This window comes from Equus quagga, chromosome 17, assembly GCF_021613505.1.
Source record: "Equus quagga isolate Etosha38 chromosome 17, UCLA_HA_Equagga_1.0, whole genome shotgun sequence".
Lineage (NCBI taxonomy): Eukaryota > Metazoa > Chordata > Mammalia > Perissodactyla > Equidae > Equus > Equus quagga.
The window spans coordinates 35,268,147-35,293,587 of record NC_060283.1 but is presented as its reverse complement, the minus strand read 5'-3'; the positions used below and the strand labels follow the sequence as shown (position 1 = coordinate 35,293,587).

At 54.9% G+C, this 25,441-nt stretch overlaps 1 protein-coding gene across 1 annotated transcript in view; it reads left to right on the top strand.

Moving 5' to 3' along the window:
* RAMP1 (receptor activity modifying protein 1) overlaps positions 1–25,441 on the top strand; it is a 48,617-nt gene that overhangs the window by 11,647 nt on the left and 11,529 nt on the right. The window contains exon 2 of the mRNA XM_046643863.1: positions 6,715–6,853. Within this exon, the coding sequence (XP_046499819.1) occupies positions 6,715–6,853 (139 nt within the window). The remainder of the gene's footprint in view (positions 1–6,714; positions 6,854–25,441) is intronic.

The window sequence follows — 25,441 nt, the reverse complement described above, 5'->3', positions numbered from 1 at the left end:
CAGAGATCCCAGGGTCTGCCACATGAAGGGTTCCTCCCCGTAGTTACAATGTAGCACGACACCCACAGTCAGAGAGAGCTGTGTGCTGTGCAGGGCGGAGGAGGCGATGGTTCATTGGGCCTTGAGGGTTGAGTAGGAGTTTCTACTTGGACACACACAGTGTTTGTTTTTTCAGCTTGTCGTTGTTTTGGGTCTTGTTTTCTTTTTTCAGAATAGGCTGAGGAGGACTGAGGGCAACATGTTCAAACCAAGTTCTGTTTCCGTCATTCTCTGGGGCGCTCCATGACAGGCCCGGCATGTAGCTTCTTGGGGATTTGGCTCCCGAGTGGCTGTAACCGAGGGAGTCCTGGAAGTGGGTGGTTTTTACTCTGCTGGCTCTGGCTGGCTGAGCAGATGATTCACAGCTGCAGCAAGAACCTGCAGAGCAGGGATTTTTCCGGTGGGAAAAATTGAGAGATCTGGACGGAATACAGAGATAATATTTTATAAATTATATGGGCCTTTTTTTAACCTATGGAAACTGTAGAAGAGCAGAAGGCAGAAAATAGATTATCCATAATCACACCCCTCAGAGATAACCCACTCTTGATGTTTCCTTCCCACTTTTTTTTTTTTTTTTTTGCTGGGAAAGAGTGGCCCTGAGCTAACATCTGTTGTCAATCTTCCTCTTTTTTTCCCCTCCCTCAAGCCCCAGGACATAGTCGTATATCCTAGTTGTAAGTCCTTCTGGTTCTTCTGTGTGAGCTGCTGACACACCAGGGTTACTGATACACAAGTGGTGTGGTTCCACGCCCAGGAACCGAACCCGGGCTGCCGAAACAGAGTGCACCAAACTTTAACCAGTAGGACATCAGGGCTGTCTTACCCCACTTATTATTTTTAAACAGCTTTATTGAGATAAAATTGACATGGAATAACTGAATATATTTCAAGTGTACAGTTTGAAAGATTCTGACATGTCCACCCATGTGGACTCCGTGAGCATATGTACCCATCGCCTCCAAAAGTGTCCTGAGCCCTCTGTCACCACCCTCCTGCTGCCTCTCCCATCCCTCCCCATCGCCCCTGCCGGCCCCCGGGGTCCAGGCCCCGAGTGTGCGGTGAGTTGCTAAGAGTGGCTGGCATTGGAAGCCCTGCTGGGATGGGCTGCTCGTTTTGAGGTGGGATCACTTCTGGGCACGCATCCGCTGGAAACCAGTCCTATTGGCCCACCTGGCGCGGGAGGTTCCCATTTCTCAGATCAATAAACTGCAGCTGAAAGGTGAAGAGGCCCACCCAAGCCCCCGAGGCCTCCTCTGCCGTGGGGTCCCTGGAGGCTCTCGGGCTGCCCCTGCGCCAGCTCACAGCACCGCAGGAGGGCTCCAATTTTAGCCCCCAGCTCCCTCCTTTCCCCGGCTCATCCCACACCCATCACCCCAGCCGCCCCCACCGCAGCTCCGGGAGGACCACTCGGGCTCCACGGTTCTCTCTGCAAACACGAAAGAAGCAGCAGGATGGGCAGGCACAGAGCTAGGGTGGTGTAAAATGAGACCCTCAGGGTCACACTCCGGGCCCCTCATCTCTCCAGGCCCCTCATCTCTACTTAGTTAGAAAACCCCAATGCCAAGGGTCTCAAGGCAGCTGCCCTGCGGCCCCGATGGCAGAGCCCGGGAGTCCCCCTGGGGAGCTCAGCTGCGCGGTCTATCTGGTCCCCGTCACTTTGCCTGAGGGATCCTTTCTGCCTTCGTGTGGCTGCCACATGTCCTCATTTCAGGGGTGTTTTCCTGCTGTGGAGAACGGGGGCCGTTTCTCTGAGTCCCCCCACCCCCCCGAAGGAACACGGAGTTCCTAAATGCTGCCCAGGGCCAGGCAGGGTCCTGTCCTGACACGCCGAGGAGGGAGTGCCATCTGCCCGCGGCCTCCGCGCACGGCCGCTGAATGACACAGCTGTGAGTGAGTGAATTTGCAGTCAACACCGAAATGGAACCCGTTTGGCCCCAAACAGCTGGTGTTAAAACTTTGGGCAACTTCATTTAGTTTTGAAACTGTAAAGTTGCCTCTCTTTCCAGTGAGAGAAACCACATCAGGCTCGTTTACGGAAAAGGTCAGTGTGGTTCTCCTGTACCTGAAGAATGAAGCTGGTTTGCAGTTCCGCCCGAACAGCTTGCCCGGCCTCGTCCCAGCTGTAGGAACCGGCAGAGAGAGCGGCCGTGGCTCCGGGCTCCCCCAGGGCAGGAAAGAAAGGGCAGTGGGGGGCTGTGTCCCCGTGGAACAGGGGGTCAGTGGGGCCTGGCCTCACAGGTCCCGCCTTTGGGAGGCAGAAGGGGCTCAGAGAGAGGTGAGAGATGCAGCCCAGAGCCAGCCCAGGGGCAAGCCCTGCAGCCCGCCCAGGCCAGGGCTTGTACAGACAGTGGGAGCTAGAGCTGGCCGTGCCCTAGTGTGATCACTGATGCTGCAGGGCAAGTTGGCCGCTGAGGGCCCAAGCCAGCAGAGTGGGGGCAGGTGGCTGCTTTCTGTAGCCCAGAGGACAGTAGGAAGAGACTGACCCGAATACACCAGGGAGGGACACCGTAACAGGAGGAATTGTGGACTGCGGCCTTCCTCCTCAGAGCTCAGTCCGGCCAGGTGGAAGGGCTGGTGGCGCTCCTTCTGTCCCCCAGCACCAGCACTCCCCCCGTTGGGGACCCCCACCAGAGGAGGCAGCGTCTGGCTCTGCTGGACGATTGGGCAGCCCCTGCTTCCTTGACCCTCTGGGGCCTTGGGAGCCACCCAGCGTCCCTGTAACAGATTCCCCCAGCCCTCACGTCAGCCCAAGTGGGTTTCTATTGCATGCAGCCGGGAACCCCAACTGAGATGCACATTTGTCTTCGTTTGCCCTAAAACAAACCCTTCCAGAACAGGAGGGGGCCTACCGTGCTTCCTGACCCTGGGACAGTCCAAGGCACCCTAGCTTCGCTCCCAGGCACAATGTCCGCTAATAAAGCTGGGAGTCACCGTCTCGTTCCCTTGTTCGTTCATTTGACAAATATTGATGTACATTGTGGCAGGGGGCCAGGGAGGACGTGCACATGAGTCAGAAAGGAGTGAGAGGAAAGGGCAGCCCAAACGGTTCCCAGGAAAGAAAGAAACATCCTACCTGCGCTAAAGGAGGCCCTGGGGAAGTGGGCTGGGGGCAGGGGGGTGGGCAGTGGCCTTGGAGGAGGACAGGTGCATTGGGGCTGGGGTTTGCTGAGGCATTCTGGATGGGAAGGCAGGATGGGTGCTGGAGCAGTGTAGGGGGGGGGTGGTGGGGATGAATGGAGGGACGACCCTCGGAATGAGGCTGGACGGGTGGCTGGAATCCCTTCCATGGGCCGGCGTCTGAGCCCTCCTGAGCCACCCCGAGTCCCTGGCGCTTCACCTGTCTGTGGCAGGTGGGCTTTCTTAGGGGCGTCCTGATGCGGCAGGTGTGGGAGCAGCCCCTTCCCCGAGCCTGCCCGACAGTGGGCAGACGAAGCCTGCATGATAGAGTCGCCCATGGCCGGTCCTCGGGGTGCACTCACCATGTCCTGGTGGACCCTGCAGGGGACACACCTGGGCTTTTGGGAAGTGGCATGAACTCAGGTGGGTACAGGGGCTCCTGGGAGCAGGGACCGGGTTTCGCTCCCCAGCCCCCTGAGAGTCCCCCCTCGAGAGCCAGAGGGATGTCTGCCCCCCCAGTTCTCCCAGAGGCAGGTGCAGCCTGGAGATAAGGGACCAGCGGCTTCCCGGGGCCCCACACTCCAACAGGGGCAGGCTCCTTCCCAGGGCATCCGGGGAGAGACAGCCTTGCTTGCTCCTCTCCTCTGGAGCCACTCCAAGGCATTTTCCCACTTGCCAGCCTTTCATCTCTGCCCGCCCCCCACCCACCATTACTCCCCAGCTTCTCAAGCTAAAACTCCCAGGAGTCCTCGCTGTCCTCACCCGGTGTCCAGGATGCCCTGCCCTGGTGGATGGCCCTGCCCATGGGGCACCCTGCAGGGCGGTGGGCACAGGATGGCTGCAGCTCAGCCTACAGTCAGGTCAGGGTCCAAGGCTTTTTTCAAACTCCTGCTGCTGGGCCTCACCTCTACTCCACCTGCCCATGGGGTTCGTCGTGTGTTTTGTTCAGCTTTTTGTTTTTAACTAAACACAGGGTTGTACTTCCATAGCTATGAAATGTCACTTTGCTGGCTTTGGCCTGCCCTGTCAAGATGTGTGCAGCCTGGAATCTGTCATCTAAATTAGTGAAATGAATGAGTTAGCCCGCCCACGCCCGTCTCACCTTCTGGTGGAATCCAGAGGCCTGAGGGTCCTCACAGAAATGCTCGAGAAGAATGTGGAACAGGATGGTCCCCTGAAAGCCCGCCAGCCACCACTTGGGGTTCCCACGTTGTATCTCTTGCCCGGCCCCCCCAGGATGTCAGAGAGGACTCCTCAGATGTCTTGGGCTTCTCGATGCCTTCTAACCAGTCCTCCCCAACCCTGAGTCTCAGACCCGCGCGGGCACAGTGTGTGGTTGCTCGTTTGTCACCAGCCACCTGTCCCTTCCTGAGAGCTACCACTGCTTTGAGGGGACAGCTCTTGTCTGCTTCGTGACATCCTGACCCACCTTCCAGGAGCACAGGTCCTGGCCAGGGGTGGGCAGCCTCATACCAGCTCCCTCTCCTGGGACCCAGGGAGGGGCGCAGGCAGAGCGTACCTGGGGGTGACTTTAGGGCCGCACTGCCCATGTTCTTGGCTTCCTGCGGGTGGCCTCTGTGCCCGACCCACACTCCTGGCCCTCTATGGGTGCCTCCAGGTGCCCAGTGTCTGTCTTTAACTTTTCTTTAAGGCAGCCAGTCAGCTCGGTTACCTGTAACCAAGGCTAGTCTTTGCCTCTTCCCCTCCTGATTCAACATACCTTGCTCTGTGAGCCGGTCCTTACCTTTGCCCCATCCAGGGCTTCAGCATCCCATCAGCACTCCATTCTAGAGAACCACGTCAGAGCCCTGGTGTGCAGTGTGTGGGATTCATTCATCCGCCCACCCATCCACCACCCTAACTGTCCGCCCACCTATCTATTCATCCACCCATCCATCCATCCACCCGTCCATCCATCCATCTACCCATCTACCCATCCACCCGTCCATCCATCCATCTACCCATCCACCCATCCACCCATCCATCCATCCACCCATCCATCCATCCGTCCATCCGTCCATCCATCTATCCATCTACCCATCCATCCATCCATCCATCTATCCATCTACCCATCCATCCATCCATCCATCTACCCATCCATCCACCCACCCACCATCCATCTATCTCCCCACCCATCCATCCACCCACCCATTCATCCTGCCCACCCATCCAGCCAGCCATCTGCCCACCTACCCATTCATCTATCCATCCAGCCAGCCATCCACTTACCCACTCACCCATGCTTCCATACACCCACCCATCCATTGATCCATCTGCCCACCCACCCATTTATCCATCTATCTACCCACCCACCTACTCACCCACATATCTAGTAATTAGTCATTAAGCACCCTGGAGTTGCACTTTGAAATGGTGCTTCACGGCCCCCTGTCATCACCCTGCTCTGTGACACCTCCCTCTCCCCCAGCCCTTTCTCACTTGCCCCCTCCCTCAGGTCTGCCCTCTGCTGTTCTTCTCAGCTTCCCTCCCTGTCCTGGGCCTCGCAGGCCCAGGAGCTGGCTGAATGCAGGGCCAAGGGAGGCGAGGCGAGTTCAGTCTAGCCTCCATCTCTTCTGGTGCTGGGACCTCAGGCCATGTCTGAGCCCTGAAGCCTCAGTTTCCCCATCTGGAAGTTGATGATCACAATAGGACCCACCTCCAAGGTAGCCGAGCAAGTGAAGAGCCTTAGGCAGCGCCCGCATGTCATAGGGGCTGGAGTCCCAGTTCCTCTGCATTTTACAGAAGACAGAGGCAGAGGGGCAGGAGTCCTCAGGGCCAAGGGGCCGGCCCTCTCGAGTACACACCCCTCTCTAGCCATGTTCTGGAGACAGGGACTCCAGAACCCCCCACCCAATCTCCCTGCCCCGAGGGCTGCTGGTCTCTCCTTGGGTGTCCATTCTACCCACTGCCCTGTGGGCTCCTCAGGCCTGAGGACGGTAAGGGTCACAAGGGTGTCCACATGTGTCCGTGACGCCCAACAAGGAGTCCTGGAATTCCCAGGACAGCCCAGGCTTCCCAGCTCCAGGCTCCTTCCAGGAATTTGGAAGGGCTGTGCTGGTAGTGGGGTGCTGGGCAGAGGCCCCAGCATATCCTGGGGGGCAGAAGGTGGACCATCAGCCAGACCCTGGACAGCAAATGCGAAGGAGCACCCTTACCCCGCAGCCTCCCGTTAGAGAGGCGGAGAAAGTGGACGTTCAGCCTCAAGAGGAAGAGGAGGCCTAGTGGGTGGGGGGCCCTGGGGGGAAGCTACCCCTGCCCAGCCTCCACCAGATGCAGTCGTGGGCTCGGGGTAAATGAGTGAATTTTGATTTGTGCGATGCACTGCCTGACCAATCATCTTTGATCTCGTCTATTTATCAAGGTGGGAGGGTAGAACACATTCCATGGAACGGTTTGTCAGCTTGGTTGATAACTGGTAACTATTCAGACCAGTGGACGTGGGCCTCCGCAAGGACCCTGGGACGGGAGCCCTCACCCTGTAGGTTGAGCAGGGGAGGGCGGGCAGGGACCCCCGCGAGGCCAGAGGGTGACAGTCCCTGGGCCCTGTCATTGCAGTGCATCACCTCTTCCTGGCCACCGCCTGCCAGGACGCGGACTACAGCACCCTCCTCCAGGAGTCCTGCCTCGCCCAGTTCAAGGTGGACATGGAGGCCATCGGGAAGACGCTGTGGTGTGACTGGGGCAAGACCATCGGGTGAGTCCCAAGTGTCCCCTGATGGGAGGGATGTAGCTCTGGGGGGCTTGGGGCCACAGGGCCTGGTAAGAGGATTCCACTGGAGGCCACAGTGAGGGGTTCTTCACTGCAGTACATGGCGACAGGATGTGGCCATGGCCGGGGACAGACTGAGGACAAAGGAGGGTGCCAGTGACAGATGTGTGTGGACAGCGAAGGGGGGGGAGGAGGCGGTGTCTGCGATGACCTGGGGCCAAGGTGGCCAGTGGGGCCTGGTACCTCGGGGGCCCTGTGGGGGCAGGAGAGGGAGTGTTCCCTCTGGGCCGTGTCCAGTCTGAGATGCCTGTGGCCCATCCAAGGGCAGGTGTCTGGGGGACAGAGGACAGCACAGCCTAGTGCCCAGTGGGCTCTGGGTGGCCGTGTCTCTGTGACAGGAGCCCCACCTTGCAGCGATGTCCTGCTTATTCCCTCAGTCCCTGTAGTCAAGCCAAGGCTGTCCTTCCCACTCCCACTCTGTTCTGGGCTCAGAGCTTCCTGGAACCATGGGCCAGGCTGTCACTGGAGGGGTGCCCCATGGAGAATGGCTGTCCCTGAGCCCCTTCCCCTTCGTGACTCAGTCCTTCTGCCAAAATGCCCTTCTTCCCACCAGGGGCTCATCCGCTGCCTCCCTCGGCCTCTCAGGCCCCAGGCACCCCTGGGTGGGGTTGAGGGTTCTGCCCACCAGGGCCCGGGTGCCTCAGGCTTCTGGAACAGGGGTCCGAACACATGCCATCCATCCTCTAGTCTGTGTTTCTGCTTCAGTGCCCCGGGGCGTCTGGGGGCTCCAGTGGGCATGTAAAGAGAATGGGAAATACCCCAAAAATGCTGAGATCACAGGCTGGCGGCTGACCCTACCAAGTACACATGGTCCACAGGGTGTACGGCCACGACGGGGGCTACAACGTCCCTCCCGCAAAGACCTGCGCCTCAGTTTACCACACACAGGAGCTGGGCACGTCACTACTGCTCGCTTCCCTCTCCTGGAGTCCAGCCCGAGTGGGTGCTCCCTCCAGGGCCCGGGGCGGGAAAGGGGAGAGGCGGCCTCCTGACCCTCGTCCTTCTCTGCCGCTGCTCAGCCTGCAGGGTCTCATCTTCCAGGCTGAGAAATTAATCCTGAGCAAGAACTCGAGCGTGGGCAGGTTGTTAGCAATCAGCACAGCCTGTTCTCCAGGCTCATTGGCCTTGTCCCTCAGCTGAGTGATTTGTGTTTAAAATTAAAGATTTCATGTTATTCGGATCCAGGGAAGACACGGCGGGGCTCCCTGGAGACAAACACTCTCCCCACCTGCTCTGTGTAAGCGATTGTGGGTTTGTGTAGAGGATCCCAAACCGGTGGCCTCGCAGGAGACGGCAGGGTAACGCAGCAGCGTTCTGAAAGAAGCAGTGGTGACATGTCACTAGGAGTGGCAGTCACCACAGCTGGCTTCCGACTGTGCCCAGAGCGCGCACAGGAGTAGTTACCACTCGGAGGGGCCACAGAGGGTTTGAGTCATCAGGGCTGCCTGGTGACACTGCTGGAAATAGAAAGCAGAGGGTGGGGAGTGAGGTTGCTAGGAAATTTCTTTTATTTAAAAAGAAAATCGAGATAATTGAGGGAGCAAGAAGCAAAAGTCCTCATCATAACGGCATCTCAGCAAGTCAGCTAGGCCTGCCAGCCCCCCAGAGTCTGGGACCAGCAGAATCTGGGCCCCTAGAGATGGCCATGTCCTGATCCTGGAACCTGGGTATGTGTTACATGGCGGGCAGAGGGGAAGTGAATTGCAGATGAAACCAAGGTTGCTAACTAGGTGACCTTGAGATGGAGAGATGTTCCCAGATGATCTGGGTGGGTCCAATGTAGTCACAAGGGGCCTTAAATTGTCCCAGCTTTGGCCATTAGAGTGCCTTCAACTGGCTTTTGTGTCTTTTTGACCTGCCCGCATCCTTCTTTGAGCACTTTCCTACTTTCTGGTGCCACGAGATGTTCCATGCTCATCTTGTACATTTTTGGCCCAGGCCTGGAATCGGCCATTTCTCCAAGGAGACCTGGTTCCTTTTATTAAACAGTGATGTTTAGAAGGCAGGATGTATGTACAGTCGTGTGTCGCTTACCAACGGGGATACCTTCTAAGAAATGCATCTCTAGGCGATTTTGTCATTGTGTGGACATCACGATGTACTTAAACCTAGATGGTGTGGCATACTACACACCTAGGCTACATGGTGCTAATCTCATGGGACCACCATTGTACATGCGGTCCGTCATTGACCGAAATGTCGTTATGCAGTGCATGACTGTGTGCACACACACATACATATTCACACCAGGGATTTAGACGTAACCCATGAGACCATGCAAACGCCAGAAGAAATTGTGGGTGAATTCCTCTTTGACTTTGACCTCTGGAAATGCTACATATAATGATATTTATTTCACCGAATTGGCTTACGCACTGGTGGGATCTGACAAGTCCAAATCTGTAGGGCAGGTGGAGACTCCTGGGCAGAAGCGATATGCTACAGCCTCCAGGCAGGATTTCTGAACTTGCTCTTAAGACCTTTCAACTGGCGGGATGAGGCCCCGCCCACATTATCAAGCTTCATCTCCTTTACTTAAAGCCAGTGGAGTGTGGACGGGAACCACGTCTCCAAAACACCCACAGCAACACCCAGATTCGCGTTTGGTTGAGTACCTGAGGACTCTAGCCTGGCAGGTGGACGCGGACAGCTGCCCATCACACTGTGGTCCTGAAAGTCAGAGCTACACTCCGTCATCCCCGCCACCCCTTCCCACTTCTCCCATTCTTTTCACCCCATGCCCGCCCTCCCCCCGTGGGTAACCAATCTCATTGGTTTCTGGATTTTCCTTCTTGTATTTCTTTTGCACAAATGAGCAGCTGTGTATATTCTCTTTCTCGTCTCCTCGTCTTTCTTACATGAAGGGCAGGATGCTGCAGATATTCTTTTTGTACTTTGTTTTCCCTTTTTTTCCAGTTCACAGTATATCCTGGAAATCAGTCCCTCCCAGGGCGTCAACAGCTTCCTCCTCCATCTTCCCAGCTGCGAATACTCCACTCTGCATGGGTTTTTGACCACTTTCCTATGAAGGCACTTGGGTTTTTCCAGTATTTTCCAACTTCAGATAGAGTTAGATGGATGACCTTGTGCATATGCATTTTGTGTTGTTGCAGCTGTATCTCTGGGGTGGGTGGAAGTGGGACTGCCGGGTCAAGGTCAGAGCACAGGTCGTTTTGTGAAGCACTGCCAGTCTCCCTCCAGAAGGGCACCCGCCTGCATCCCCGTCAGCAGGGCGTCGGGGAGCCCCATGTCCCCACAGCCTCGCCCACAGACCGTGTGGTCGGACGTTGGAATTCTCCCCGTCTGATAAAGGAGAAAGGTGTCCCAGTGGTGTGTTCACGCGCATTTCCCTAGTTATGCGTGAATCTGACATCTTTTGTCTAAGAGCCATTCTTACATCTTTTTGGAGAACCGTTTGCTTGTGACTTTTCCATCTTCTATCAGGTTTCTGATCCTTTTTTAAGAGTTCTTTATACGTTGGAGGAGACATTAGGCCCTTGCCTGCGATGTATGTTAGATATTTTCCCCCCGTTTGTCAGTTGTCTGCTGGCTTTGTTTTCGGTGTTTTTGCTGCCGTATAATTATTTTGCCTGTAGCCACATGCGTCCATCTGTTATCCTCTCTGGATTTGAGTCGTAGTTGGAGGGTCTTTCTCTACACCAAGGTTCAGGAGGAACCCACCCATGTCTTCTTCTCGAGCTGGTATGGTTTCCGTGGCCACATCTGAATCCCCGTCCGTCTGGAGTTTATTCTGGAGTGAGAAGTGAGCTGGGAAGCAAACGTCACCTTTTCCCAAATGAGCTGTCCAGTTGCCCTCTCTATTAACGAGCCCATCTTCGCCCTAGTGATTTGAGATGCCACCTTTGGCCTGTGCTGAGTGTCCCTATGCACTTGGCCCATACCTTTATAAATCATCCCTTTTTCAAACCTTCCTCGTAGTACCTGCATCTACAACGTTAACGTCTCCTCTGACACCATTAGTGGGTCCCCACCACCTACGGAATGTTCACCCAATGATCACTGACCTTGTTCCAAGAAGAGTTTATTATAGCTAGCATTTATTGAGCACTTACTGTGTGCTGGGCTTTGTGCTAAGCACATAACATTTCACTTAAGTAATCATTTAAGTAAGGAGCCATCTCAGGAGGCAGGAGAACTGTTGTAACCCCCACTTTATCTGCCCAGGGTCGCAGCTAGGAAGGCCTGTGTGAGTCCAAAATCCCAGCTCCTGGCGCTCCTCAAGGGCCCGAGATGGCTCCCTCCTGATTCACAGGGGAGGTGTGGGGATGCCCTGTCTTTATATAACGTGGCTCTCTGGGAGGTGGATGCTGGCTTTCAGTGGCCATCTCAGCCCCTGCCAGCGTCCAACGGGCCTGGTGAGGTCCATTTGCATTGAGATCCCAACTTGGTGCTCAAGCCTAGGGTGGACTTTCCAGAGTCTCCTGCAGCAAAGAAGGTATGGGGGGTACGGGGGGTCTTGGGGTGAACAGGCTGGTCTAAATGACTAGGTGAAAGGAGAAGAGAGGAGGGACCCAGTGAGAAGGATAGGCACAGTGAGGGATGGAGCAGCCAGGCGTGTGTAGGCGAGAGGGCTGTCACCATGACAGAGCACAGTGTCCCAGGGGGAGCAGGCCCCCGAGGTGGAGGATGGACAGACAGAGAGCCAGGGAGCCGGCTGGCTCAGGGAATTCTCCTGGCTGGGGCTGGAGGACTGAGAGCGAGGCAGGTATGTGACAAAGGGCACAGGCGCTGGGAAAGACGCCTCCCCAAGCCAAGTGCAGCTAAGGCTTGTCAGTAGGGTGAAGATAGCAGCCCAGCAAGCAGAACTTGGCAGTTCTTGGGGTCTGGCGTCCAAGACCAGGCTGAGGCTGAGAGCGGGATGCTCTGAAGGCCAGAGCATCTGCAGCCAGAGCTGCCCAGTGCCTGCTGCCTGAGGTCATGGCTGTCCCAGAGGCTGGGACACATGGCCGAGGGAAGCCTCTGGACTCTCCTCTGAAATCAGAGAAGACTCCAGTTTAAAACAGCTGCACATCAGAGGAGACTCACCTTCCCACTAAATGACACGGACACACGTGAGCCAGCCAGCCTTCCATCAGACGCATACTCAGGAATAGATGGGGAGACGCGGGCACCTAGGGTTCTGCTGGTGCCGCTGGCTCTCTGGTTCCCAGGCTCCCAGTTCTACCTCCCACATCAAACCAGCAGAGAGGAGGGCCTGCGCGAGCCCTGCTCCACTTAGGGCATTGGATGGAAGCGTCGGGTTATTTCCAAAGTGATTGCTTCTCAGCAGCACTGTGCATCGTTGCTCACAGGCAGAAATTTCTCAAGCGAAAGCAAAGGACTGACAAATGCATTCAGGCCTGGTTGCAACAAGAGAACAGTGGACATTCTTGAGCGACCTGCCGTGGGACTGTGGGCCTGCTTTGGTTTTGCATTTCAAGGCTTATAATAGTTAGAGTTGACCCCGACGCTGTAGCTGCCCAGCGTGGTTGTGCGTTTCACAGTCCTGGACGGGGACCCCCGCTCCTCTGCTGGGAGAATGGCTTGGGGTTACTCCTGAGTCCTTTCTCCTTTGAGAACACTTGGGGTGCCTCAGATCCGGCAGGTGTCTGAGCCGTCCCTGCCCCAGGTCCCTGCAGGGTGGGTTCCCTCTGTGAACCGGGCCAAGTCCACCGTGTCCCAGGGGCCAGCTCATTAAACCGCAGCCTTGTTTTGCTAGTGGAAATTTAACATAATTTAGTACTAAATGGGAATATAATCTAATTTGGGGAGCTATAGAGGACATGGGAAAATGTGTCATTAGAAACTCTCATTTCCAGAGACCTTTGTGGGTCTTGGGAAAGGGAAGAAAGAACAGAACAAACAAGAAGAATCTGGAACATGCAGAACTCAGTTAGAAAATGGTTGGTTTAAAGTGACCAATTATTGGGTTTTCTCCCCAAGACAAGAAATGCTGGGTAGATTTAGGAGATCAGGAGTCACCTCTGCTGTTCCCCTCCCTGCAGGCTCTGAGGCGTCACCCTGGGCAGATGTCCGAGGTGGCCCAGTCATCAGAGTCCAGCGGCCCCCAAGAGACCCCCAGCCTTACCTTCGGATCAGACAAGGCACCCCTCCTCCCTGCCCCAAAACTTCCAGATTTGTAAATGCTGCCCATGTCCGTCTCGGCTCACAGCAGCTTCAGTTACACAGTCCTGGGTCTGAGGGTCCCAGGTCCCCATGGCCTGCCTCCCTGGGGATCCCTCTCTGCCATGCTGACCCCCTGCAGGGCCATGAAGAGCCCTCCAGCCTGGCCCGAGGAACATCCCAATTAGGAGGAGGGGTCTCCTGCCCCGGGAGGGGGCACAGCCCAACATGTTAAGTGAAGGACACAGAAGAAATGTCCAGAGTGCCTGCCATGGTGCAGACTTCAGTCCTGAGCCCCAGGCCCAAAGCTCCAGTCCCCATGTCTGCTGACTCAGGCCAGCGCGTTGAGGCCCTGCGGGCTCTTTCCCTGGCCGACTGCAATTCCCCTCTGCTGGAGGAACAAAGAGCTGCCCTTGTGTGTCCCCTTAGAAGAGTCAAGTCAGGAAATTCTTCAGAACTCAGCAGCAGGTTGCAACAGCTGCTTTTGTTTTGAATTCCAACAGGAACTGAGAGGAGGCATCCTTCTTAACTAGAGAGGTCTCTCTGGGGCCATGGGTGGCATCCTGCCTGGGGTTCCTGCTGTGCTCAGCCCATCTCGCCCAGGTCTCAGGATGGACCATGCGCATGGAGGCCCCCTGCCCGGCTGAGATACGTTGCACGGGAGTCCCGCCCACCTGTGCTTTCAGAGCCAGCTCCAGTACCCACGTGGGTTTGCTCAGTGAGGCATCTGCCCTGGGAGTTGCCCCTACCCACGAGTGCTTGGGCTGCCTTCTTGTCTGGAGGACTGGCACAGATGCCCACTCCCACACCCCTCTGCCCGCCCTGGTTGGGGGAATCCTTCAAATATCTCAGAGCCCACCCTCACACCCTCAAGCCCAAGTGCACAGAAATCAGGTGGCCAACCCTTGATCCCTCGGGGCCTTCCAGGAGGGGCCGTGCCAGGAAAACCATCCAGGTGGCCTGTGAAGCCAGGCTGGTTCCACCGAGGACATCACTCCTGCTCCCTGGCCCAGACCTCAGCTCGGGGGCTCCAGCCCTGCGGGGAAGATGCAGGCACAGCCTTTCAGTAGCTGGGGTGAGGGTGGGTGTGTGTGGGGGTGGTGAGGACATCTCGTCCTTCCAGAGCCTTCCTGTCTGCGGCCTCCTTTCACCTTCCACTCGAGTCTTCTGGGTGTGTGTGTCTGTGGAGGGGCCCGAGATGCTTCTCTTGCTGGTTGTCAGCAGAGGCAGGAAGACTGAGTTGGGCCCAGAGCTCTCGGCAGCCACCCCTGTTGTTTGTTAGGCCTAGGCTGTGCCAGGGAGGCATCATGGGACTCAGGCGTTGCTGATGGGCAGAGAAAAGGGGTACCCTTTTCCCCCACCCTCTCAAAGGCAGCTTCCTGACACCCCCACCTAGCTGGTGTGTCAGAGAGGCGGTGGGAATGCCGGCTGCTCCCGGGGGAGAAGTGTACTGCATGCACCACCACAACCCCACAGCACCAACAACGGGGGCCATCTGTGAGCAGGGGTTGCCATGAGGGCAGCAAGGCAAAGGCCATCCAGGCCCCTCTGCCCTGGCTCAGGAGCTCAGCCACATGGGGGAGCAGATCAAGGGCTGGGGATGGGATGAGTGACGTGGGGCAGGACATGCTGGCAAAGGAATGAAGGTGCTTCCTGCCCAGATCTGTGCTCACAGAAGAGGAGGGGATGGGAGGGAAAGGTCTGGAAATCCACTTTCCTCCACCGTGTACCCAGAGCCAGCCCTGCAGTGGGCAGATGCAGGAGAAGAGGAGTCATAGGGACAATCAGAGGTCCTCAGATCGTGGCTCACAGCCCCACCCCATCCCAGCTACATCATCACCCCACCAGAAGGTACCTGTCTTGCTGTGTCCCACCAGCCAGAGGAGTTGTCTTCAGTTGGGGTGTGGGAGGCCATCACGGGCAGCACAGCATTTCAGCCGAGGGTCACCTGGACTCGGTGTGCCTGCTCCATGGCAGTTCTGATGCTGGTTCCCAGAGGGTCTCTTGATGCCCGCTTCTTGGGCTGTGGGGCTTGGAGGAAGGGAGCGAGGAACCCTATTTCCTGTCTCGGAAAGCTTCCAGAGAAATGTGGCCGCAGAGGCCGCTGGCTGAGGATCCCTTGTGGTCGGGGGAAGCCTGGGGAAGCTCTCCTGGCCTTCACTTCCCACACCCAGGGGCCGCTGCATCGTCTCAGCTTCCTGTTCACTCCAGTGCCCACATCTTTCTGGCCCCCGGAGAGGGAACAGATGCTTCCTCAGACACGGCAGAAACTGAGTGCTGGGCCGTGGTGCCGAGCCTGCTGTGACATCTTTTTCCATCAAGTGAAAAACTGATGTCCTGTTTCGCAATGTCCTCAGTTTTGGTGATGAAATCAGGCCTGTGTGTCAGAATGTAAAAGGTCAGAAGTGGGGTGACATTGAGCAGATCCTGGCTGAGCAGAAGAGCAGGCAGGTGGAATTCATCCTGGTGATAGAGGCTCGCTCCACCACACCTCCCTCCCCCGCCTCCCCCTTGGACACACTGCTATGACCCCGCCTTCTCCATGGCCCAGAAAACCCCAGAACCATCCAAGCTGTGCAGATGGGAGTTTGCTGTCCAGGGAGGCGAGCCAGGCTTGCTCACACAGAGCTTCACCGAGCCTCGTCCCATGCAGCTCCAGGGGCTGTCCACACTGGAGGAGGCAGGCCGTGCATGGTGGGAAAGATGGTGACAATGATGAAGCTGTGCCCTGGCGTGTTGTGGCTGGTGTGTGGTAGGGGCTCCCGGGTGGAGGATCATAGCAGATGTCCCTTCCTGATGCTGACATTCACCCCAGGACTCATCCTGCCCCAATAGCTCCCGAAAGCCCAGTTATATGATCTCCCAGGATCCATCCATCCATCAGGCATTCAGTTGGTGAGCATTTCCTGGGGATACACGGGGCCAGGGACACTCGGTCCACTGTGGGGACCTACGGGGGGCTCTGGCAGAGCACAGCAGCCCACCTCCCCGTGCATATTTTTAGGACACCTTTCCCCCCAAGTACCTTAGGGGACGTAAGCCCGGAGACTTATGCACAGGGTGCCCTGTGGGACACACTCTGAGACGGGCACGTCTTAGGTCTCCGTTCCCTCTTCTCCCAGCTGCTTGTCTCAGTTAAAAAATGGAGAACCCACTTGCTTAAAAATACACTCCTCTTGAGGAGCAAGAGACGGTGAGTTTACCCTCATGGCCAGAGCCGGGTGGAGGCAGCCAAGCCCAAAGGCAGGAAGGCCAAATTAACGTGTCCTGATTTTCCCAGTTATGCTTATGTGGAGCTGTGCCCAGGTTTTCGCTATTATAAATGATGCTGTTTATAAGCAATGGTTTTTGTTAATAGGAAATTAATACAGTTAAGCCGCAGCATGGCTACTGACAGATGAGTGGTGTGGTTCCGAGCCTGGGAAGCAAACCCAGGCCACCAAAGTGGAGCTTGCCAAACTTAACCACTAGGCCCCCGGGGCTGGCTGTAAGCACTTTTGTGCATATAGCCTTACTTGTTTCTTTGACTAATTTCTTTGTTGAGAATTCTTGCAAGTGGGCTTATGGCCTCATGTGCCATGAACATTCTATGAATCTGGATAGGTTTTGCCCAATCACCCTTTTAAAGAATTTCGCTAATTTATTGTACCAGCAATGTACAAAAATATTTATTTCCTCATGGGTTCCCGAGTATTGAGTTTGTAAAGATTTTATTTTTGCAGGTTTCAATGAGATTTCCTCTTTTTTTTTTTCATTCGCCCTCTTTGGCTGTTTGGAAGCTATTCTCCTATAGTTGTTGGCAACTTGTTTTTTCTCAAGCGCAAATTATCTGACCATACGATTTGCTACTTATCTTTTGAGTCATTGGGGGGATTTTTAACCTTCTTTTACAAACTCTTGAACATGGTAGAGATTAGCATCTGTCATTTTGTTCTAAATATTTTCTCTTCATATCTCATTTGTGTTTATTTTGGTGATGTCTGTTTTCCATGTTTTAGTTAATTAGGCTTAGTTAACACACATGCCCCAAGTCATGCCTCAGAGGTCTGTGATTTTGGCATACTCTTATCTGTTCCACAAATCCAATTGTCGCAATTGCAAGAGAGTCATATGGCCACAATATTATGTTCTGTTTCTATTTAGTTGTCCTGTGTTTGGAAATAACATTTATCTTCTTAACACAGTGGGTAGTTACTCTGAGACACAAATTAAAATTTATGTCCTTCCTACCTCAATTATCCTTATATAATTTGTTAAATACTATTTCCTACCTTCATTGTTTGGTTATGCTTAATTTAACACATAATACATTCTTGTATGCATTAGAGCCTATTTCAACTAATTTTTACTTAGGTTTTGGGGCCATACTATACTATTTAAATGACCACAGCTTTATAATATTTTCCGTGACGTAGAAGATTTCCTCCTTCTTAGTGTGTTTATTTTCATTATATTTCACACTATATTTTGCTTTCTTTCATGTATTTTCTGCCTATTTTTCCTAGAGAACCTAAGAATCATTTTTGTCAAATTCCATAAAAAGTCATATTGAGATTCTAATTGAGATGGCCGATCGTCAATCAGTCAATCTTGGGCAGGGCTGTTGGGTTCCGCCTTGTAGCAATTAGTACAGAAACCGTCATGGACGGTTGAGGGAGAGCCCAGGCATGGGGCTCCGAGAGGGACCCACCCAGGCCTGAAGCCTGCTGAGTCCATCACTACTTAAACTCTCTTTCCTCCCCAGGAAAATGGGTTTAATAGGATTTGCTTCACTAACAGTTCCTGATTTTCCTCTGTGTGAGTTTCCTTAATCAGGTTTTAGGATTAGAGTCACATTCGCCTAACAGAATACATGCACTCGATGATGTTGGAGTCAAGGGTGGGGAATAATTTATGTGACTTAAGAATTATTTGTTCTTAAGAAGTTTGAATGAATTCATCACCAAAACCATCAGATCTAGATGGTCTGGGAGATTTCTTTCTCCAGTTTTTTCCTCCACTATCGATTCATTTTGGCTTTCTATTTCTTGTTTAATGTTTGTAGTTCAGTTACGTGTATTTGGCCTATATCCTTCAGATTTATCACTAAAACATAAGGATGCATTGTATTCCTTTAGATGTTTAATATTCTATCCAAGTTTTGTTTTACCTGTATGTTTTTCTCCTCCTTTTTTCTTTTAGATTCATCAAAGGGAAATGAGGCTGCTTTTTCATTAATCATGCACATTTTTATAGTCTTTAGAGAATATACTAGGTTTTACATAGTAATGCCTTTTTAAAATTTTTGGCTTTAACTTTTATCAGTCACTTTTCCCTCTTTTTTCCTGTTTTAAAAAATATTTGCTTCTTTCCGAAGATACAATTTAGATGCTTAGTTCATCGTTTCTCACCTTTTTTCTTTTTTTATCACAATAAAGGCATTTAAAGCTGTGCTATTTCTCCCTAAGGACCGTCTTCACCACTTTCTGGAGATTTCGATATGTCTATTTTTTCGTTGTATCTTCTTATAGACAGTTACTGCCTTCTTGCTTTTCTTCTTCAGTTTTTTCGTTAGGAAAGGAAACGTTAATTCTCCTGTTTTATTTCCCTTTGATTCTTAGTCTCCTCTTCTATTGCTGCAGTGAGAGAACATAGAGTAAATAATGTCTGCTTTTGCAGTGTTTTTGCTATTTTCTTTGTGATCTAATATATGATGCCCTTCTGTGAACATACCATGAATTCTTGGAAATGAAGCTTGTTCCATTTATTCTCCTTAATTCCCACCAAAACAACCATTTAGTCTGCATTGTTGTGCTATTGAGCTCCTTTCTGTGTTTCTGAATTTTTTGTGTACTTGATAAGGGAGTATTAGATTCTTCAATTCTGATCATATTGTTATTGTTTCTATCTTATTTTTCTAGCAGGTTCTTATGTATATAGTTTGCTCTGTTTTTATAGCATTTGAATTCCATGTTACTTTGCTGCTGTTATCAACCACGAAATATCATTGTATCTCTCGTTAACTCATTGAATAGTTTTTGCTTTAAATTGCTCTTCGCCTCACATGAACATTGAAATCCCAGTATTTCAACGACTTGAAGTCTACTCATAATTCTTTTTAGTCTTCCAATATAATTCTGTTTTAACTCTCTCTCTTGCAAACAGCTTATTGCTGGATTTTATCTTTTCATCTGGAGAGAGACGAGCCTTGTAACCAAGGAAATTACATCACATCGTATTTGTCCTTTTTTGCTCTATTTTCAGGCACTCTATTTCTTGTCTTGATTTTCATCTTTCTACGCTGCTTTTTTTTTCTTTTCTCCCCATTGTTGAAACGTGATGTGTTATCTTTTATCTTTAAAATGAGGCTGAAATATTGGCAAGCTATTTCTCACTAAGCCAGCCGTGAAATGTGAAACACAGATGTTCTTATTCCTGTATTGATTTTCTTACATGGTCAAACCACGGACTTCGCCCTCCCCTCGATGCAGGAACAGCAGTCTCTCTCTCTCTCTCTCTCTCTCCGGCCTCCTCCTTCCCTCCCTTCTTCCATCCTTTCCTCCCTCTCTCCCCCTCCCTCCATTTCCTCATTGATTTCAATTAATATTCTAAAACCTACTTCTTCCTTTCTGTCCTCTGTTTTGGTTTCATTTTTACACTGCCCTGTTCTGACTTCCATCAGTCATAACCCTTGGTCTGAGAGGTCTCTCGGTTACTTATCTTTGCAAATAGGCTGTTCGCTCAAGAGTGTCTTATTATTTTTAACATCATCATCCCCTTTTACATGGATCTTTTCAATCCAGGTGACAGTTTGAAGTGGATCCTAGAAATAAGCCGTGTGATTCATACATTCTCAGAATTCAGAAATTTCTAAGGAGATCTTGGCTGCCTTTGTGCCTGAGCGACAGCTTGGCAGGGTAATGGATCTACGGTGAGCAACCACATTTTCCGAAGTTTACATGGCTGCTGTTCCCTTGTCTCTGGGTTTGTGTTATGTCATCAGAGAAGGCAGAAGTGGTTTTGATTTGTTTTTTTCAGTATGACCTCCCTCTTTCCGTCGTGGTTACTTGCAGGTTACGAGAACCAGGGGACCAGGAAGGGACAGCAAAGGCACGGGGCAGGCAGGATGTGGCCCGGAGCCCCTGTGACTGCGTGGGGTCTGCCTGTGGGGGGCCCTTTGTGCAGCTCTCAAGACACACATTCTCAGACCCTAGGCAGCCAGCACCACTGGGGATGTAGGCTGACAGTTAACACCAGGGAGAGACTCCTTTCCAGTTGGCCCAGGGGCAGGTTGGGGAGAGGATGGGAGAGCCCTCCCGGAAGCCAGGAGGGTCTGAGGCTCTTCAGAGCCCCTGCAACACTTATTTCTCTGTGTCCTCATCCTCCTGATGCACTGGGGCTGCTCCATGGTCCAGGCTGGTGTCCCAGGATGGTTTTGATCCCGGCGAAGCCCCCGTGGCTGCCTGGAAGCTTTTCCCTTGCTGGGGGTGGCGGTGGCCTCACCTCCTGATGGGAACGTGTTCGCAGGAAGGAGAGACAAAGTGTCATCAGGCCTGGGGCCAGGGGTGGCCTTCTCCTGCCTGCATCTTGGCAATGTTCCTTCTCCTTTAAAAAGTTAGATGAGGGCACCTTGGTCCCATCAAGAGGTCCAGAACCAGATATTTAATAGGCTCAGCAGCTGTTTGCTGAGGACTTAGCAGGTGCTGGGCTGATGGTCCAGCTGCTGAGGAGGCTATCACACTCCCGGCGGGGGGAGCCCCATCAGTAGGTGGGGATCGGCCCCCAGCTCCAACCCTCCACCGGCTGTCAGGGCCACCCATTGGGAACCTGGCACAAGACCACTCTGCCAGTTGGTGAGGCCTTCTGCCCAGGGTGAGGACAGAACAAGAAGCTATCAGGGCACAGAGAAGCCACAGCCACTGTCCCCTCTCCTGGTGGCATAGTGAGCTGACCTGGGATAGTGCCACCCTGCCCAGAGGTCACCTTCACGGGACCCTGGGGGATTCAGGCTGCCCACCATGCCAGCATGGCCCACCCTGATGCCACTACACACCAGGCTGCCTGGGGAGTGTCTTTATGGACCAAGAAACTGATGGGGAGGGCAGAGGAGGGACCTGAACCCGGGCCGGCAGGAAGCTCCAGACCCCACTCCTCCATTCTGCCAAGACCACGCTACACGGCGTAGAGAGCCAAGCCGGAGCTGGGGCGGGCCTCCCTGCCTGCTGCACACCTGGAGACAGACCCAGGCTTTAACCTTGAGTCACTCCTGCCCATCCCAGGGAGGGAGTCGCCCCTTCGGGAATGGTCCTGTCACCAGGCCTGAGGGCAGGCTTCCTGCGGGAACAGTGGACACCAGCAGAGTGTCTGCCTCGGTTTCCTGGTTGTCACTTCAGGCCCCTTGGCAGCTCCTAATCCGGGTCCCGACCTCTGGGTGTTGTGCTGGGCTCCCTGGCTGGGCTCATTCAATGAAGCAGGCCCAGGAAGGGTCTTCTCTCTGTAGCCAGCTACCTGCACATCCGACAGTGCACGAAGGGCCCCTTCTAGCATATCTTGACGGCTCCTCCTGTGCAAGGCCGTGCTGGCATAGGTTCCATGTCTGTGTCTCACCTCCTGGCAGGTCTCGGGGCTCCATCGAGTTGGGAGGGAGACGAGAGGCCGAGCACTTGTTCCTTCCCTCAGCTGTATGCACTCGGGGCCGGGTTCTGGGGAGACGGAGAAATGGTGCCTGCCCTGGCTGGGCTCTCAGTCCACGGCGGCGGCTCGCCCACAGCTGCGCGGTCAGTGATAGCGGGTGCCCATAGGAAGGGTAGTGGTCACCTCGGAGGGGCCTTCTCAGCCTTGCTGTGACTGCCTCCTATTGCGCGTGGGGACTCATACCCCCTTGCTGTGAGCCAGGAACCACTGCACCCATTTTAAAGGTGAAAGCCGGGAAGCTCAGTGCTCAAAGCCCCACCCGCAGTGTTCCATGGCATAGAATGTTCCACACCCTCCCCTTCCTCCCACACTCAGTGGTGCCCTGAGCTCCAAACCGTGTAGGACTGGAGCAAGAGGGACGCAGATGGAGGGGGCCACCTGGACGAAGGCAGCAAGTTGGCAGGCCTGACAGTGGGACCGAGGGTGGATGAGAGGGAAAAGCCCTTCCTTCCAGCCGCGAGCGTTGCTTCACAGGGATAACGTCCCCAGGGTGTTAGTGTCCAAATATAGCGCCCCGGCTGTCATGCCTAATCCTGGGACTCAAGCACGTGTGCGCACCCGTGTCCCGGCCAGGGTGGGAGTCCTGGGGCCCGGCCAGGCTGGGTGTGGCTAGCCCGGCAACTTTGCCTCCCTAGACCTGGGTGTCGGCACGGGGGTCCCAGGAGATCCTCCTGGGGGTTGCAGCGAGGCCACAGTGGACACAGTTCCAGGATCAGCCATGTTTCCCTGAGTTCTCAGCCTCCCGGGAGCTGGGATCACCTCCGGTGCAGACACTCCCAACCCGCTGGGCCCTGGGAAGATGCCCGCTGATCTTTGAAACCGCGGCTTCGTCTCCGTGAGCTGTGGAGCCCAGGAGCCTGGTTTCTGCGCGGGCCTGTTCTCAGAGGAGACACTGTCCCTGCCCGCCCGGTGGGCCCCCCTCCACGGAGATCCCGGCTGAGCAGCTCCAGGGTCTGTGTCTGGCACCAGACAGGGCTGCACATGGAGCCAGGAACGGACTTAGGAACCTCGCTTCCTCCTTGGGCGGAGCTGCCCGGATTGCCTCCCACTCGGAGCAGATCCAATAAAACAGGAGCAGTGGAGGGAGGCAGAGGAGGCAGGAGGGACACGTGGTGCCCAGGACACCCCCTCCCCGAGAGGGGCTTCTGGGGGGAGCAGGGGAAGCAGCGACCTATGTGGAGGAGCCAAGCAGACCCCAAGTCAGACCCCTGGGCCACCTACCTCACTGCCACCTCGGATCACTGGCACAGTCACCTCCCCAGCTCCGTCGTCTGTAGGGAGAGGATAGGACCCCGACTCTTGAGCTGTTGTGAGGAGTAACCCTACTGTGTAATTAGGTGTTATTGTGTCTTGCCCCTTGAACAGCAGAGGGCCAGGCCATTAACCGTCATGGGGGTATGCAGTGTTGCCCCCAGAGGCCACAGCTGGCTGCAAGGGGGGCATGTTGGCGTCTACCTCAGCCTAAGAAGGTCCCTGTTCTGCATGCACAGCTCCCCAAATGGCTCCCAGGTGGCCCTCTTAGTTACCGGGTGTCCATCACCCAGGGGCACCCAGACTGGACCTGACCTGTCCCCAGGGCCCAGCATCGCATGCTCCCAGCAGGAGCGAACTGCTTATGGACAGACTGACCAGCCCCAACTGCAGCCAGGTGGCTGGAGAGGTGGGTGGTGAGCTCTGTCCACCCCGTCGGGGTGCCAGCCTCCCGCTGCATCTCTGCAGCCTTCGGTCCCTAGAGTCCGATCTCCCAGTGCGGTGCCCCCAGCCCCCTGGCCCCCTCCCGGGCCTTCCTGCTCCTCCATCGTGGGTATTTCTCTGCAGGCTGGGCCCAGCCAAGGAAGCCTGGGGGCTGGCAAGGAGCTGGTCAGTGTGGTGGCAAAGCTCTGTATGGTCCACTAAACTCTGTTCAGATCTTCTGGAAACACGGTAAACACAAGTGTCCCCTCAGTTGATAGCAGTCACCTTAGTCGGGGCTTTCCCTGTGGGGATGGGGGAGTAGGGACCATCCCCTCGTATGCATTGGCTCCTTGGTTTCCATCTCAGCCCTGGGGCCGGTCTTCCCAGATGGAGATACCGCAGCTCACAGACACTGAGTCTTTTGCCGAAGGACACACAGCAGCTTGGCAGGCTGTGTTCTCCCAGGGCAGCTGGCTGAGGTGGAGGCTGAAATCCAGCTTGTGCCCTGCTGGCTGAGCTGCACACCCTACCTGGAGGAAGGGGTGCCCTTCCGCATTCCACACAGGGCCCTGCACGGCCCCGTGCGCAGCCCGGCCTTCAGGTGGCCTCTGCATGTTGCTTCCAGGTGGGCCCAACCGGTCTGGGTGCAGAGCTGAAGCATCTGCTCAGGGCGTCCCCCTCTCCGCCACCAAAGTGTGCCTCCCCATTATGGGGTCCGAGAGGCAGGTTGTAGGGGCCGGCGGTGGACACTTATAGCTCTGAATGTACAGACTGTGCACCTGTGCTTCTGAGCAGGGTGTGTACAGGGGGCCTTGGGACTCCCCACCGCAGATCCCGTATCCAGGCAGGACCCCCTGATATCCCCAGGGCTCTCTGTCCCCAGGGGCTCCAGGTCAGCCCTGGCTAGAAGGAGCCGTGACCTCCACCACCCGCCCTCCTGGCCCCAGGCTTGGGGAACAAGGGCTCCAAGTGGCACCCTCTGGTGGGCCCTGGGTGGCAGGCATGTCACCCTGTTTCATTCATTCACGATGGTGCACTGAGCCCTGTGTGTCTGCACAGGGGCCGGGGGTAGCAGGGAACCAAGCGGGCATGCCCTCCCCTCCCCAAGGTCACAGTCCAGGGAGGAAGACAGACAGCAAATGGGCAGCCACAAGAGGGTGAAGAGGGATGGGGCGGGTACTAAGTGGGAGCACTGGCAGGCCCAGAGGAGGCAGCAGGGGGACATATCCAAAAGTGCCAGGCCCGAGAACTGAGTTGGAGGAAGCAGATGCCCGCAGGCCAGGGGCTGGGGGCAGCAGGCTGGGAGGGTTTCAAGAGGAGAGCCATGGGCCTCGCCACCCCCTACTGTACAAGCCGGGGTGGGAGAAGCTGCTTCTCTCCAGAAGAGGAACCCTGAAATCCATCCCTGCGCGAGGGGCCACAGGGCAGGTCCTTCCTAGGTGCTCCTGAGAGGCAGATGGAGACGAGGACGTGAAAGGAGATGGCATAAGACTCGGGAAGCCAAGTCTCCCCGTGTCTGCAGGACACTGTGGGGTGGGGGGTGGATGGACGGGTTCCAGAGGGAGTGAGGATGTGGGGGAAGGGCCTTTGGGAGCACTGAGCCCCCGCCCAGGGCCTTGTCTGTGCTGTGTGAGCGGGGAATGCCCCTCTGTGCAGCGTCTCCCAAGCTTGATTGACCCCAGAACCCTATCTTACAATTTTCCTTTGTAGAATGTCTCGGGGGATAGGAAAGCTGGGCTGGCTTTGGGCCAGAACAAGAGAGACACGAGGGGAGAAGTTCAAAGCCAAAGACCCAGCGGGTTGGGGAGGGGGAGGAATGGCGGGAATGGGGCCGCAGAGGATGTGTCCCGTGTCTGTTTCCCACAGTCCAAGGGTGGCGGGGTTCCTGGGTCTCCCCTGACCCCTCACTTCTGCTAGTTATCAGCCGATGCATCTCCCGGATGGCATGCCAGTGTTGCCTCCTACCCAGCAGTGAAAAAAATTGGCTCACTTCCTCTTCTTAGCTGGAACCCTCCCAAGGGTCTTTGTTGTCTGCTTTATTCA